Source organism: Chionomys nivalis, chromosome 16 (genome assembly GCF_950005125.1).
Source record: "Chionomys nivalis chromosome 16, mChiNiv1.1, whole genome shotgun sequence".
NCBI classification, from domain to species: Eukaryota; Metazoa; Chordata; class Mammalia; order Rodentia; family Cricetidae; genus Chionomys; species Chionomys nivalis.
This window is the reverse complement of record NC_080101.1, coordinates 16,223,002-16,237,236: the sequence shown is the minus strand read 5'-3', so window position 1 is coordinate 16,237,236 and position 14,235 is coordinate 16,223,002. Positions and strand designations below refer to the sequence as shown.

General features: G+C 42.6%; 1 protein-coding gene across 3 annotated transcripts in view; it reads right to left on the bottom strand.

The window, feature by feature from the left end:
* Positions 1-14,235, bottom strand: part of Tmem245 (transmembrane protein 245) — a 77,027-nt gene that overhangs the window by 50,720 nt on the left and 12,072 nt on the right. For all 3 annotated transcript variants that reach the window (XM_057790486.1, XM_057790489.1, XM_057790488.1), the window contains exons 3-5: positions 14,051-14,152; positions 1,818-1,934; positions 37-273 (exon numbers count right to left, since the gene is read on the bottom strand). In XM_057790486.1, the coding sequence (XP_057646469.1) occupies positions 37-273; positions 1,818-1,934; positions 14,051-14,152 (456 nt within the window). The remainder of the gene's footprint in view (positions 1-36; positions 274-1,817; positions 1,935-14,050; positions 14,153-14,235) is intronic.

Here is a 14,235-nt window from a genome sequence, read left to right as displayed (position 1 = left end):
TGTGGCAACAAGATAAAACATTAACCAAATAACAACCTCCAACAGGTACCGGCAGCAGCTGCACAATCCACAGATTCAGCCAGAGCTGGACAGCAATGATGGCCCACACAAGAGACACAAAGTAAATGTCACTCGTTCTCTTCTTTCTGAGAAATGATCCCATCTCAGGCCGCTGTCTGCCCAAAGTAGGTGAAGGAGAAGAGGGTGAGGAACGGGAGGATGATGAAGAAGAAGCAGACAATGCTGGAGGGGGCTCTCCCCTGTTCGTGGGTTCTAAAAAACACAAAAACATAAAGTCAAGAGCAATATTAAATATACTGCACTGGCATCTGTAGCAGGATCTCACTGGGTTCAAGAGACAGAAGATTTGGACCGAAAGTAATCTGTGGAAATTGTCCCATCAGCAGGGTTTTGATCTAGGGAAATCAGATTTTCTGGGCGATACCAAATGTTCTAACTTTTACTCTATATGAATTAAATATTTTTGAGATTCATTTTTATTGTATTTGTATGGATGTTTTGCCTGCGTGTGTCTGTGCTCACTGGTCAAGGCTAAAAGTGAAGAACAGTAACTCTATTACCTAAGTATCATCCTTCTCTGATTTGGAAACATGGTCTTACATGTACAGGAACCATATGTGTTTCTTCTACTCTGACTGGCTTTTTCCTAAATCCTACCTTCCTTAACACATGCAGTTAGTCAGTTCTTCAAAAATACCTTGCTATAGTGGGGGAGCTGAAGGATTGTTCAGTTGGTAAAGTGTTTGGCACATAAGCGTAAGTACTTGGGTTTGAATCCCCAACACCCACGAAAAAGGGCTACAATGTGTGACTGCAATCCCAGCACTGGAAAAGTAGGGACAGGGAAATCTCTGGAGCTTGCTGGCAAGCAAACCAAGTTAAATTGGTAAGCTGCAGGTGCCATGAAAGACCTGACCTCAAAAATTAAAGAGAGTGACTGAGGAAGATACTGACCTGGAACTCTGGCTTCTACACACACATGCGTTCACCACACACATATACTAACCATATGCATAAAAAAAATTTGCTGTAATAATCTTAACCTCTAATTACCACGGGCACTAACAGGCGTCTCAGCACAAACTGGGACAGACTTATACACTTCTGAACTCCGTCAAAGTGTGGAATGATACAGCCCTAAACCTGGTATGAATCTACCAGGGGGATCTAACAGAAGCCAGGCCCTACAGAGCAACCAGAGGGCCTGCTCCGAGAAGCCAGTAAATAGATACCGTATAAGGCATTCAAATTGTACTCTTACTGTGAGACAAGAAAAAGAACACCAGGAAAGTAAAAAAGAAAAAAAATGAATGTATAAAATGTGGAAAAGAAAAATACCCCACTGTAGACAGGGAAAAACACCCCACTGTAGACAGGGAAGTGAAGGAAACGCATAAAAAACAGTACAAAACTAAACAAGGTAGAACTAACTGCTGGAAAAGGGCACAGAATAAAAAAAACCTAGATAAGGAGAGCACAGAGTCGGGGTGGAACTATGGACGGTAAATGGGACACCAAGCAAAGAGCAGCGTAAGTGCGAGACATAAGAAAAGCATGTTTTCAAAAGGCAAGGGAAAGAACCAGGAGAGGAAGCCCAAAGGCAAACAATCAGAAGCATGGGAACAAAAACAAACAAACAAACAAGGGGGGGTTACACTGTAAAACAGGAAGAGAGCGGAGCTGGGGAGCACCAGCAAGCCTGAGGTCCACTCTGTACTGCCAGGCGCTCTTCACTCTACTGCCTCCCTCTGTCTCATCTTCTAGAATGAATCTAAGCACTTCATGACGTCAGTCACCTGCTGGCCGAGTGGAGGGCTGGTCTTCACTGCCTGACTCATACCCTGTGATGGAGATGGCCAAGTTTGCAAGAGTAGACGCTGCCATGGAGATCACTTGTCCTGGTAATTCTGCCCCTGTAAAGGGTGGGAGTGGGGAGGAAGAAACACATTTAAAAAAAAAATCCTTAAAACAAATGAAAAAAAGCAGAAACTAACCCCTGCCAATTTAAACCAAAACTATTTTCAATAGCAACAAACTAAAACAGTGATTTCTTAGCCACTGTGGGTCTTTACCAAGAAAGAATACTTCAAAACTGTCACCTACAAGTCCCCGAACATTCTTTCTTCTTCATTTGAGAGCCCAATGATGGTAAGTATGCCAGATACTTCACCTAAACAACTAAATTCAAAATGCTAGGCTTTTCTAACAAGATGATTTCAATGCACATTTCTGCTGGAAAACTTTGCACACCAAGTCTGAGAGCTTCCGGGTTAAACTGGTTTGTACTATTTTGTATTATTAGGTGCTAATACAGTATGGGACAGACCACATTTCCTGTTCACAGTAAGAACACAGCATAAATGAATATGTAAATATATGGATGGATATTGTGCAAAAACAGTCTACAAAGTACAAACTTCAACAAAGGAGGCAAACTCCACCATTGGGAAATCTAAACATTACTTGGTCCCCTGGTGTAGCACAAATTCTAATTGATTTTAATAAGAAAACCCCATATCAGATATGCTAAAAGATCAGAGAAGCAGAGCAGCCAGTCACTAGTTCTGACCTCTACCAAATCCCCAGATCGAATGGACTGAATCTACTTTTAAACCTATCATATCTACACTATAGAATTCCTGCTGGGGGGCTGGAGAGATGGCTCAGAGGTTAAGAGCATTGACTGCTTTTCCAGAGGTCCTGAGTTCAATTCCCAGCAACCACATGGTGGCTCACAACCATCTGTAATGAGATCTGGTGCCCTCTTCTGGTGTGCAGAAAAACATGCTGTATATAACCAATAAATAAATCTTTAAAAAAATAAATAAATAAATAAATAAATAAAATAAAATTCCTGATGGATAATACCAAAGCGTCCCTATCATTTGCACTGGATTCAAATCAAGCATCTACTGGCAAGTGAGGCATGTCTTTGATGGTCGGTCACTTAATAGGCTATGCAGACAGGGTAGACTAGCTCATACAGCACCAGGTTCTAGTATATTTTCTTACACGCTAGAAGCTATTTCTGAAGTGTCATATGCTGCAGCCAAATTGTCATATGCAAAGCAGTTTCCATCAAGCAAGTGCACCTGTGCACTATGGGTAACAGAATGAAACACTCTCATTTGAAAGCCACACAGCTCCCACAACAAACACTCTGCAGGCCAGTGACTTTTCTGCAGCAACTCAGCAAAGGTCCCTGAGTTCCTAAAGTCTGGTTTCTAAGTTAATGGCAAGCAGCAGGCATGGCCTTCTGTCTAGAACACTCCTGTATTTGTTGTGCACCTCCCCCGACGACACTGCTTCCATCTAGCCAAAGCCATGAATATGTGTTTGGCTTTGCCCCCCCCCCCCAAAAAAAAGTGTGATTTCCAGTTGCTAATGAGTACCCCTCCCTACTCGTACCAGCTGCAGTGGATTCTACTAAAACTTATTCTAACCAAACCATGGCCACTTACACAGATAGGATCTTACTTTTAGAAAGCATGACAACAGAAGTCTGCCAATCATGGAAAATAAAACAACTCTCCAATAAGTAAAAGAATTATTAGCTCCAATTAACCCCATACACCCACAAATTAAAGACTGCCATCTGCCTGAGATAAGAAGCCAGAGTCGCAAGTGGTCACTGAAATGCAGAGCCACCCGGCTCAACCATGTCCTAGCACAGCCTCCAATAAATGCCCCTGCGGCCTGAGTTTATTTTAAGGCACTCAGAGAGAATTGTCACTCACAGTCTAGGAAGAAGACATAAACTGTGTCTGTAAGGGGACTTCAGTCCTTCAGCAGTCATCTACAGACCACATGAGTCTATACGAAGGCACACAGCAACCGCGGGAGGAAGGAGGTCCCTTACGTCTGATGTGTACTCACTGTTTACGAGTACCATGTGTTGGGGATATGACAAACAGACAATTCCCAAGTCTAGAGAAGAGACATACCTGCATTAAAGAACCACATAAAGAGCAAGTGACAAATTATGACCACTACACACGGTGCAGGCGTTTTATTAGCTCTTAAGACAAGAAACCTGCAATAATCTGGAAAATCAGGGAAGGGCTTGCTCTTTACATTTGTATTTATTTTTTTATTGTGTTTGGGTGCTTTCCCTACAATGTGTGTCTATATACCGCCTGTGTACAATGCCCACAAAGGCCAAAAAAGGGTGTCAGAACCCTGGAACTGGAGTGACAGATGTTTCTGAGCCACCATGTGGATGCTGGGAATTGAACTTAGGTCCTCTGTAAGAGCAGCCAGCGCTCTTAGCCTCTAAGCCATTCCTCAAACCCCAAGGGAAGGGTTCTCTTTAAAAATGAAAATATACGAGGCCAGCCTGGTCTATAAGAGCTAGTTCCGGGACGGGCACCAAAGCTACAGAGAAACCCTGTCTCGAAAAACCAAAAAAAAAAAAAAAAAAAAAAAAAACCATAATTGATATTGTAAGCAAGGAAAGGGAATTAGCCAAACGAATGCCAAGAATAACCTCAGGCTAGAAGGAACCTATCAGGACGGCTATGGAAAGAAGCTGACATGAGAACAAGAACAAAAAAATGTCAGTATATTGAGGACACAGACAGCTAGAGGGACAGATGACCGAATAAAAAGCTATGACCAGTACATCAAATGACATTAGGCACAGAGATCATAATGAGAGTTTTACTCTACCCAAAGAATAGGAAAGCACTGGAATCGTAAGCAGGGCAGTAATCCCCACCTCCATCTTCTGAAATAGAGTAGAGAATATAGACTCATGTGTAGCTCTAGAAGTGACCCCTGCAGGCTTTTTGCTCAGTTTCTACAACAGCAACATCTTCAAAACTGTAGTGCACAGGAACTTTCATCTGGCGATGGATCGAGAGAGAGACAGAGACCCAATTTGGATCAACCGTCTGAGCTCTTAAGGTCCAAATGAGGAGCAGAAGGAGGGAGAACATGAGCAAGGAAATCAGGACCACGAGGGGTGCACCCACCCACTGTGACAGTGGAACTGATCTATTGGGAGCTCTCCAAGGCCAGCTGGACTGGGACTGAATAAGCATGGGTTGAAACTGGACTCTCTGAACAAGGCGGACAATGAAGGCTGATGAGAACCCAAGGACAATGGCACTAGGTTTCGATCCTAATACATGAACTGGCTTTGTGGGAGCGTAGCCTGTTTGGATGCTCACCTTCCTGGACCTAGATAGAAGTGGGAGGACCTTGGTCTTCATGTAGAGCAGGGAATTTGGACTGCTCTTCAGTATCGAGAGGGAGGGGGAGTGGACTAGGGGGAGGAGAAGTGGAGTGGGGATAGGGGGAGGGGAGCGGGGGGAGGGGGCAATATGTGGGAGGAGGGGGAGGGAAATGGGAAACGGGGAGCAGTTGGAAATTTTAAGTAAAAAAGAATAAAAAAAAAAACAAAACAAAACTGTAGTGCAACACTCCAGTCAAGACAGCAGCAGTGGCGCGAGCCATGTAAGCGTCCTCAGTACAAGCACCCTTCCCCTGCCCTCTCAGAACCCACACAGTGGCCTCCTGCCCTTAAGTAAGCGACCAATTCTGAGATGTACTAAGTTCACTCTCGCTTTTCTGGGGGACGGATGAGAGGAAACCTAGACACAGTCTGCAGCGGGTACGGAGTGGCTGCATCCAGGGGAATGCATGCAGTGATAAACTCACAGATCACAGCCGAAGGTGCCCTCCTCTCCAGGTTATCCCACGGGGAACTGTAAGAGGCCAGGGTGAAGATTCTGGAAACTGGCGTTTTAGTAAGACTTGGAGATAAAAGTTTCATAAACTGACTACAGCAGAGATCTCAGGAAGACCCCCCCCAAAAAAAATCACAGTGTGGGGACACCTAATAACCCTGACAGTAAAGCAGGGGGAGGGGAAATATAGGTGGGACAATTTCCAGTCAAAATACAATATAAGACAGTGCTCTCTCCTCTGAAGTAAGCAACAGTCAGTGGTCCTGAACAAACAATTTCTACATACGCAATTTAATAAGAGGAGGTCCACTTGAGACACCCTAAAAAGCAGCTTCCATGGTGACTTTCAAATTTACTCATTTAAGAAGAGACTGGGCCATATGCTAACATAGGAGACAACACCCTGAACTCGCATCCACTGTAATGCTGAAACTAGAAGTTACAATCAATATGTTAAGAACTAACGTCAAATAGTGTAGAACATTTGAGCAGCACAAAGGATGGAAACGTAAACCAGGCGGTGGGGACACAGGCCTTTAATCCCGCACTCGGGAGGCAGAGGCAGGCGGACCAGCATGGTCTACAGAGTGAATTCCAGAACAGCCACAGTTGCACAGAGAAACCCTGTCTCAAAAAACAAACTAACTAAAATTATGGAGACCTAATCCATGCTGGGAGCTCAGGAGACAGTTTCCAAAGGAGTTCCCTCTCCAGGATACTAGATCATTCTATTCTCTAACCCACTTAAACAACAGCAGCCACATAAAGGAACAGAACAAGTCTACCTTGGGGAAAGGAGACTGGAGCTTAACTAGTAATAGCAGCTACAAGTTCCTAGGCAAAACAGCAAAGCAGCGTCCTCTCTGAAGGGCTTCAAGCAGTCAAGAAGGCCAGAACACACGTCTATGAGAGAAGTGGGCAGGTAATTGGAAGATGAAACTTCCAATTCAGAGAGTAGAAAGCTACAGAGTTTCTATACGTGGAGGAAGGATAATTCCAGGGCTGGGGAGGCAGGTGAGGAAGCAGCAACACCTAGGCCCAAACCCCAGTTCTTACCATGAAGGCAGTGGTGGGAGAATCCCTGCCAACAAGCCCAGTATCCTCACAGGTGAAGTCAGTTCCTATTTTGTATGTGACTGAGTGGAAAGATAAAGAGCTCTGAATGCTTCCTGGGAGGTACTGAGCACATCTGAGCCATCACCAACAACAAAGTACTGTCACTGACAGCACACACTGTCAGCATAAACCACTAATGTCTCCAGTACACCCAGAGGACCTCTGCAGCCTCCATCCCTTTACTTACTAGTACAGCTATGCCCTAAGTCATAGTCTCCCCAGCAGACACGTTCATATCTTCTTTCAGAGTTAAGTTACATTCTGCACACCATAGACATTTGAATCTGAAAACTAAAACCAACAAAACTACAGTGTAAAAGACTATTCGATTTGCTACTGTCAATAAAATACACAGTGAACATTCAATGAAATCTATGCAGTCACGTTCTGGGTCACACAGAGTGATTACCACACAGTGAAAACCTTAAAAATTACGGACCCAAGACCTGGTAACTTCTCTTATCAAACAGATACACACTTTAGTGAGTTCTATCTATGTGCTATGTTTCTGTACTTCAAAACCCCAAGGTCTGGACAGATGAATGCCAAGAATGAGATTCTAGGCAAGGTCATGGTACTAGATTTAAAAACCAGCTAAAAATAGTCATATAAACAAGGATTCATAACCTTGGGCTCAAGGTCTGGGGTGGGGATGGGGAAGCATACTCAAGGTTTCAAGTATCAATCTACCTAGGGTCAGGGCCAGTATGGGGACAGCTACACAGGTCCAAAGGCGGCCAGTGACAAGACAGAAACTCAGACTCTGAAACAAAGGAACCAAACATGAAATTAGATTAAAATCTATTGACACAACCAAGTCCACGAAGAGCAAATTGATTTCTCAATGTTAATAAGAAAACACAAGTTGATACAAGTAGAAGTAAGTATATTGTTCTGCTCTGTTCTCCAAGCGCAGCAGCAGTGAGAAACCAGAACTGCCTGCTGTTGGCACGAGGACTGCACACATGGCCGCCTGCTACCTGTAGTGACCTGTAAGAAGACTTCTGTTTCCCTAACAGGGGACACACCTTCCTCTCAAGAGCTTCTAGTGCACAGGGCCCTGGCATGAGCAGTGGATAGGCTCCTCTAGGCCTACGAAGCTGACAGAGCTGTAACTGGAGGTCAGGGGATGAGCAGTGAGAAGCTGGCTTTGCTCCTCTCCTCTTTTCTATCTGGGCTTCACTGACCAAGCTTGCTCATTCACACCATATGCTCTCCCAAGACTGAAGCAACTCCCGGGTCAGAGAAGAGCAGTGGCCAGGTGATTCACACTGCTGCTCGACACCAAGCATCTTGATATTAGCGACACAGCAGAAGACTGTTTTTCCTACTTTTTATCATTTTTCCTTCATTTTATTTTTAGTTTATGTTCATGGGTATTATACCTAAACTGTATGTCTTTGTATCACATACATGTAACGCCAATGCCAACAGAGGCCAGAAGAGGTGTCAGATCCTCTGGAACCAGAATTACAGGTGGTTCTGAGCTGCCATGTGGGTGCTGGGAATAGAACTCAGGTCCTCTGGAAGAGAGTCAGGGCTCTTACCTGCAGAGTCATCTCTCCAGCCCCCCCTTTTTTTAATTCGTTCAAATCTGGTTGTGTGTGTGTGTGTATGTGAGAGAGAGAGAGACAGAGAACGAGAGAGAGAGAAAGAGAATGAGAATATAGAATATACATATGAATGCAGATTCCCACAGAGGCCAGAAGAAGACATTGGATCCCATGGAGCAGAGTCAGAGTTATAGGCAGTTGTGAGTCACCTAATGTGGGTGCTGGGAGCTAAACTCTGGTACTCTGAAAAAGCAGCGTATGCTCTTAACCACTGAGCCACCTTCCAGTCCTGGCTTTTCTTACTTTAAAGCCATCTCTCATATTCAGAACAAATCCCTGAATCCAAGTATCAGGCATATACAATATGATATCAGTCTCACTGGATTGCTTCAAAAGATAGGATGGCATGTTTACACACCGCCAGGGCCTCCTACTTTAGAAAGAATAATGCCAGCATTCTCATGTCTCTACAAACCAAGGGAACACAGTGACACTCTTTTCCAGGAGTGGTGTTAGTTCATACTGAAATGTAACTGTCACTGTAATACTATTGAAGAGGTGCCATGTAGCAAGGACCAGTAGTATTAAGAGTTGTCATGAGATATTGTGATGAGAAGGTGGGACACCAGATGTTAGCACTTTGTAGCAAACTTTTTACCCTTATTGTTATCTCATAATCACCCAGCCTGTGCAAAGACCAAGAAGCAGTCTAATGAAAGAAGCAGCAAGGCTAAGGCAGCAGGTTTCTATCACGTGAAACAGTGGGCAATGGGCAGAGAAGTGATGGACTTAGGATGAGTCAACCAGGCTAAGGTGGAAGCAAGAGGCAAGGCCAGCTGCTGACACGTTCACTATGACTAATGTCTGCTTGTTCAACGTGACAAGGCAAGGAAGAGAGCATGGGGCTGAGGGTCAAGGACCTCGGCTGAAACCACAGCTCCACTGTGTGACTGGAGGTGCCTCAACCTCTGAAATGCAACATCTTCAGCAACAGAGGGAGGCCATCATTTTAGTTTATTTATTTGGATCGTGTGGGATTTGTTTGTTTATTCTGTTGTTATTTGTGGATTTCTAAAGACAGTCCATTCAAAAGTACCTCAAAATGCTGAAGTAATGGTTCAGTGATTAAGAGCACTAGCTGCTCTTCCAAAGACCTGGGTTCAATTCCCAGTACTCACATTATGGCTCCATCTATAACTACAGTTTGGGGGATCTGACCCCTCTTCTGGTCCTTGGGCACTGCATGCACATAGTGTACAGATAAACATGCTGGCAAAACACACACACATATAAAACAATGAAAATAAAATTGAAAAGAACCCTAAAAAGTTCTTATTCAGTGAGAGAACACATTTTCCCCCTACATTATTTAGTGTTCCAGGAAATACCACCCAAGAGTTCCCGAGTCCCAAGAGTCAAGCTCCTGAGTTTAAAGTGAACTGTTGAAATAAATTCAGTTTCTGGGCCCAGGAACTAAACAAACGTAGGCTTGAATTCCAATAAAATCTAGAAGCCTAATTGATGTGGGATTCTCCTCTGTATGCTATGAATATTTTTTATTACCATTGGTTATTAAAGAAACTGTTTCAACCAAAGGCTTACTAGAGTAAAGCCAGGCAGGAAATTTGAACAAAGATGTAGGGAGAAAGTAGGCAGAGTCAGAGGGACACCATGTAGCTGCCAAAGGAGACAGACGCCCCGGAAACTTTACCAGGCTGATAGGACTTAACCCTATATCAGAGCAGCTGAAAGGGAAGCCACCCCAGAAGTGGGGAAAGGGTAACCATAGCTGTCTGAGTCATTGACATCCCAGGAAAGGAACAAGAAGGTAAAACCAAGCAGGACAAGTGAAAGTCACCAAATACTGCCCACTCCAGTCTTCCACACAGCCTGGGACTCAACCATCCGGACAGAAGACAGGTCAAAACATGAGACTGAAAGACAGCAAAATAGAAAATACAATCTTCCAGATTTTCCACTGTCAGAGAGATCTGTAACTATGGTTCTTCGTAGTTATTTTAAAGCCAATTTGGTCTATGTAGCCAGGGTTACACAGTGAGATCTTGTCTCAAAACAAAAGTATCAGATATATACTTACCAAATAAACTAGAAACAACCTAAAAAATCTTTCATAAGACATACGATCACCATACAAGAGTGCCGCACACTGTTGTGACTGGAGTAAATGCTAAAAACAATGTTGGAGCCTATGTTCAGTGATGCCAAGTGTGGTGACATATTGGAGGACCAGCCTGAGCTAGACATCAAGATCTTATGTTCCAAAGAGAAAAAGAAAAATCTAAAGCAGCACAGAAATCATTAGTTAAGGGGCTGGAGAGATGGCTCAGGAGTCAAAAACAAATGGCAAGTTAGTTTCCAGCACTCATGTCAGCAGCTCATAAGACCTGAAATGTCTGCTCCAGGGCATCTGACATGCCCTTCCAACCCCCATGGACACCTGCGCACCTGTGCCATACAGCACATATGCGCTCTCTCTCTCTCTCTCTCTCTCTCTCTCTCTCTCTCTCTCTCTCTCTCTCTCACACACACACACACACACACACACACACACCTTTAAAAATAAAAGCATTAGTTAGCAAGTGCTAAAGAACTCTTAGCTAAACTGATGCCAAGAAACAAATTCAGCAGAGATGAAGGGTACAGTATTGGCATAATACAAAATATATTACATTTCTAATTAAATACTAAGAATGCATCATACAAAATGGAAACTCAGAAAGCACGTTTTATAATAAGAAATAAATTAAACCAAGAAGATACAACACTTAAACATAATATTACAGAAAAACACTAAAGAATAAATACATGGAGATGCATTCCAGACTCATGATCTGGGAGGTTGATTACTGAAACGTGTGTGTGTGCGTGTGTGCACATGTGTGTGTCCACATGTGTGAAAGAGAGAAAAAATGCAATGTTCCCCAATTTACTGATGAATTCAACAATCTTATTAAAATTCCAGCAGACTATTATGTGAAAATAGAAAAAAAAATGATCCTAAAACTCACATGGTAATGAAGGAACCAAACCCACCAAAACAGCATGGAAAAAAAAGAGAAAGCTAGAGAACTTACATTCCTACTTCACCAAAACACTGGCATAAGGACAAACAGCAAAGTCAAGGAAGAACAAAAGTATAGGCATAAACCAGGTTCAAATGATTCTTCACAAGACCACCAAGACCACTCAAAAAAACTTCAGCAACTTGTGCTGGGAGAAACTAGATGTCAAACATGCAAAGAGAGGGTGGACTTCATGTTACATCCAAAAAGCAACTGAAACCTGATCAATGACTTAAATATAAGAGACAAAATATAAAATTCCAAAAGGAAAACAAGGGGTAAATACTTATGGCCTTGGATACAGCCAAGTTTGTTAAATATGACAACACCACAAAAGAAAAATACAAAGACTGGGCTTTAAAAATAAAAAGTGGCCAGGCAGTGATGGCACACACCTTTAATCCCAGCACTCAGAAGGCAAAGGCAGGTGGGTCTCTGTGAGTTCGAGGTCAGCCTGGTCTATAGAGTGAGCTCCAGGACAGTCAGGACTGTACTGCAAGAAATCCTGTCTTGAATGAAAGAGAGAGAAAGGAAGAGAGAGAGAGAATATATAGAAAGTATCTGGAGAGATGACTCTGCAATTAAGAACATGTATACTGCTCTTCTAGGATCCAAGTTCAGTTCCCGGCACCTACTTCAGGGTAATCATAACCACCTGTAACTCCAGCTCTGAAGGATCTGATGCCCTCTTCTGGCCTCTCTGAGCACTGCACTCAGATGCACAAACCCATACACAGATATACATATCTAAAAATTTCTAAAATATTAAATTAAAAGGAAGTTACCAAAAAACTCAGACAACTAATAGAATAACATATTTACAGAGTGTGTATCTGCTCACTATGCAAGATATTTAAAGAATTCAGCAACAAAAGACAACCTAATTTTTAAAAGGCCAAAGAGTACAAACAGACATCTCCCCATGACTAGCAGATGCATAAAAAGATGCTCACACCACCAGTCATTAGAAAACCCAAATCAAAAATCACTGTAAGAAGTCATTACACACGGGACTGGTGCTATCCAGTGGGTAGAAGAATGTTAACTGCTGAGTTACCCTGGAAGTAGTCTCGTGGCTCCTGAAATAGTTAAACAGAATCTCCATTACCCAGGAATCCTGCTCTAAGGTGACTGGCCAAAATTCAAATGACATACATACATCACAGAATTATATGACACCTCGTAATATGTACACTATATTTTTAACTATTGATTTAAGCATATTAAGAATATTCAAATTCTTTAGAAGAATAAACAGTTTCTTATACACATACACATTCATAGAAGCACTGATAGTCATAATATCCAAAAGGTGAAAGTGACCCAAATATCTGTAAAAGGGTAACAGTCAAACAGAGTGTTTTCTGTCTGTATGCTGGAATCTATGTACAGGAAGGTAACAGGCAAACAGAGTGTGTTCTATCTGTATGCTGGAATCTATGTACAGGAAGGTAACAGGTAAACAGAGTGTGTTCTATCTGTATGCTGGAATCTATGTACAGGAAGGGGAACAGTCAAACAGAGTGTGTTCTATCTGTATGCTGGAATCTATGTACAGGAAGGGGAACAGTCAAACAGAGTGTGTTCTATCTGTATGCTGGAATCTATGTACAGGAAGGGGAACAGTCAAACAGAGTGTGTTCTATCTATATGCTGGAATCTATGTACAGGAAGGGGAACAGTCAAACAGAGTGTGTTCTATCTGTATGCTGGAATCTATGTACAGAAAGGTAACAGGTAAACAGAGTGTGTTCTATCTGTATGCTGGAATCTATGTACAGGAAGGTAACAGGTAAACAGAGTGTGTTCTATCTGTATGCTGGAATCTATGTACAGGAAGGGGAACAGGTAAACAGAGTGTGTTCTATTTGTATGCTGGAACCCATGCACAGGGTTTCCTTTCAGAGTGATAAATACTGCAAAACTAGATAGGGATGATGGGAATACAGTCAGTACTGGGCAAGTACTAAATGCCATTTTATAATAGTTGATGGCTATTTATTTATTTATATTAACTATAATAAAAAGATACAAAAATAGGATCATGACCTTAAAAAAACTAAAATTTTAGATAATTTGATTTTCTATTTAAAAACTACTTCAGGTTTTTAAATACATTCAAGGAGATTTCACCTTGGCTTTTTTTTTTCTTTGTAAGTTATCATGCTGGTTAGTTTTATGCCAACTTGACATAAAGAAGAATCATTTGGGAAGACAGAACCTTGAGAAAATTCCCCCATCAGACTGGACTGTGGTGTATTTTCTTGATTGATGGTTGGTGTGGGAGGACCCAGCTCACTGTGGGTGGTGCCATGCCTGGGCAGGTGGTCCTAGGTGCTATATGAGAAAGCAGGCTGAGAAGTCACAGAGAGCAGCAAGCCAGCTCACTGTGGCCTCTGCATCAGCGCCTGCCTTGAGTTCCTGTCCTGACTTCTCTGGGACAGAGTGTGACCTTTGACCTGAGAGTTGAAATAGGAAATAAATCTTTTCCTCCTCAAGTTGCTTTTGCTCATGATGTTTATCACAGTGATAAAGACATTTATCCTCTAAAATATTAAGCATGTACTCATAGTAGATTGTTTCTTACCAGCAGACTCCTTCCCATTCTGTTTTTCATAAAGGGTGCCCACAGACATCAGAAAGACAATAACCAGGAATACTGGGATTCTCCATGAGCCAGCCAGTGATGCTGAAAATCATAAAGAATTAGCATTCTTAGTTAACAGAGCATTTTGATATTCGTGCTAATTAAGAAATCATTTCACGGGGAAA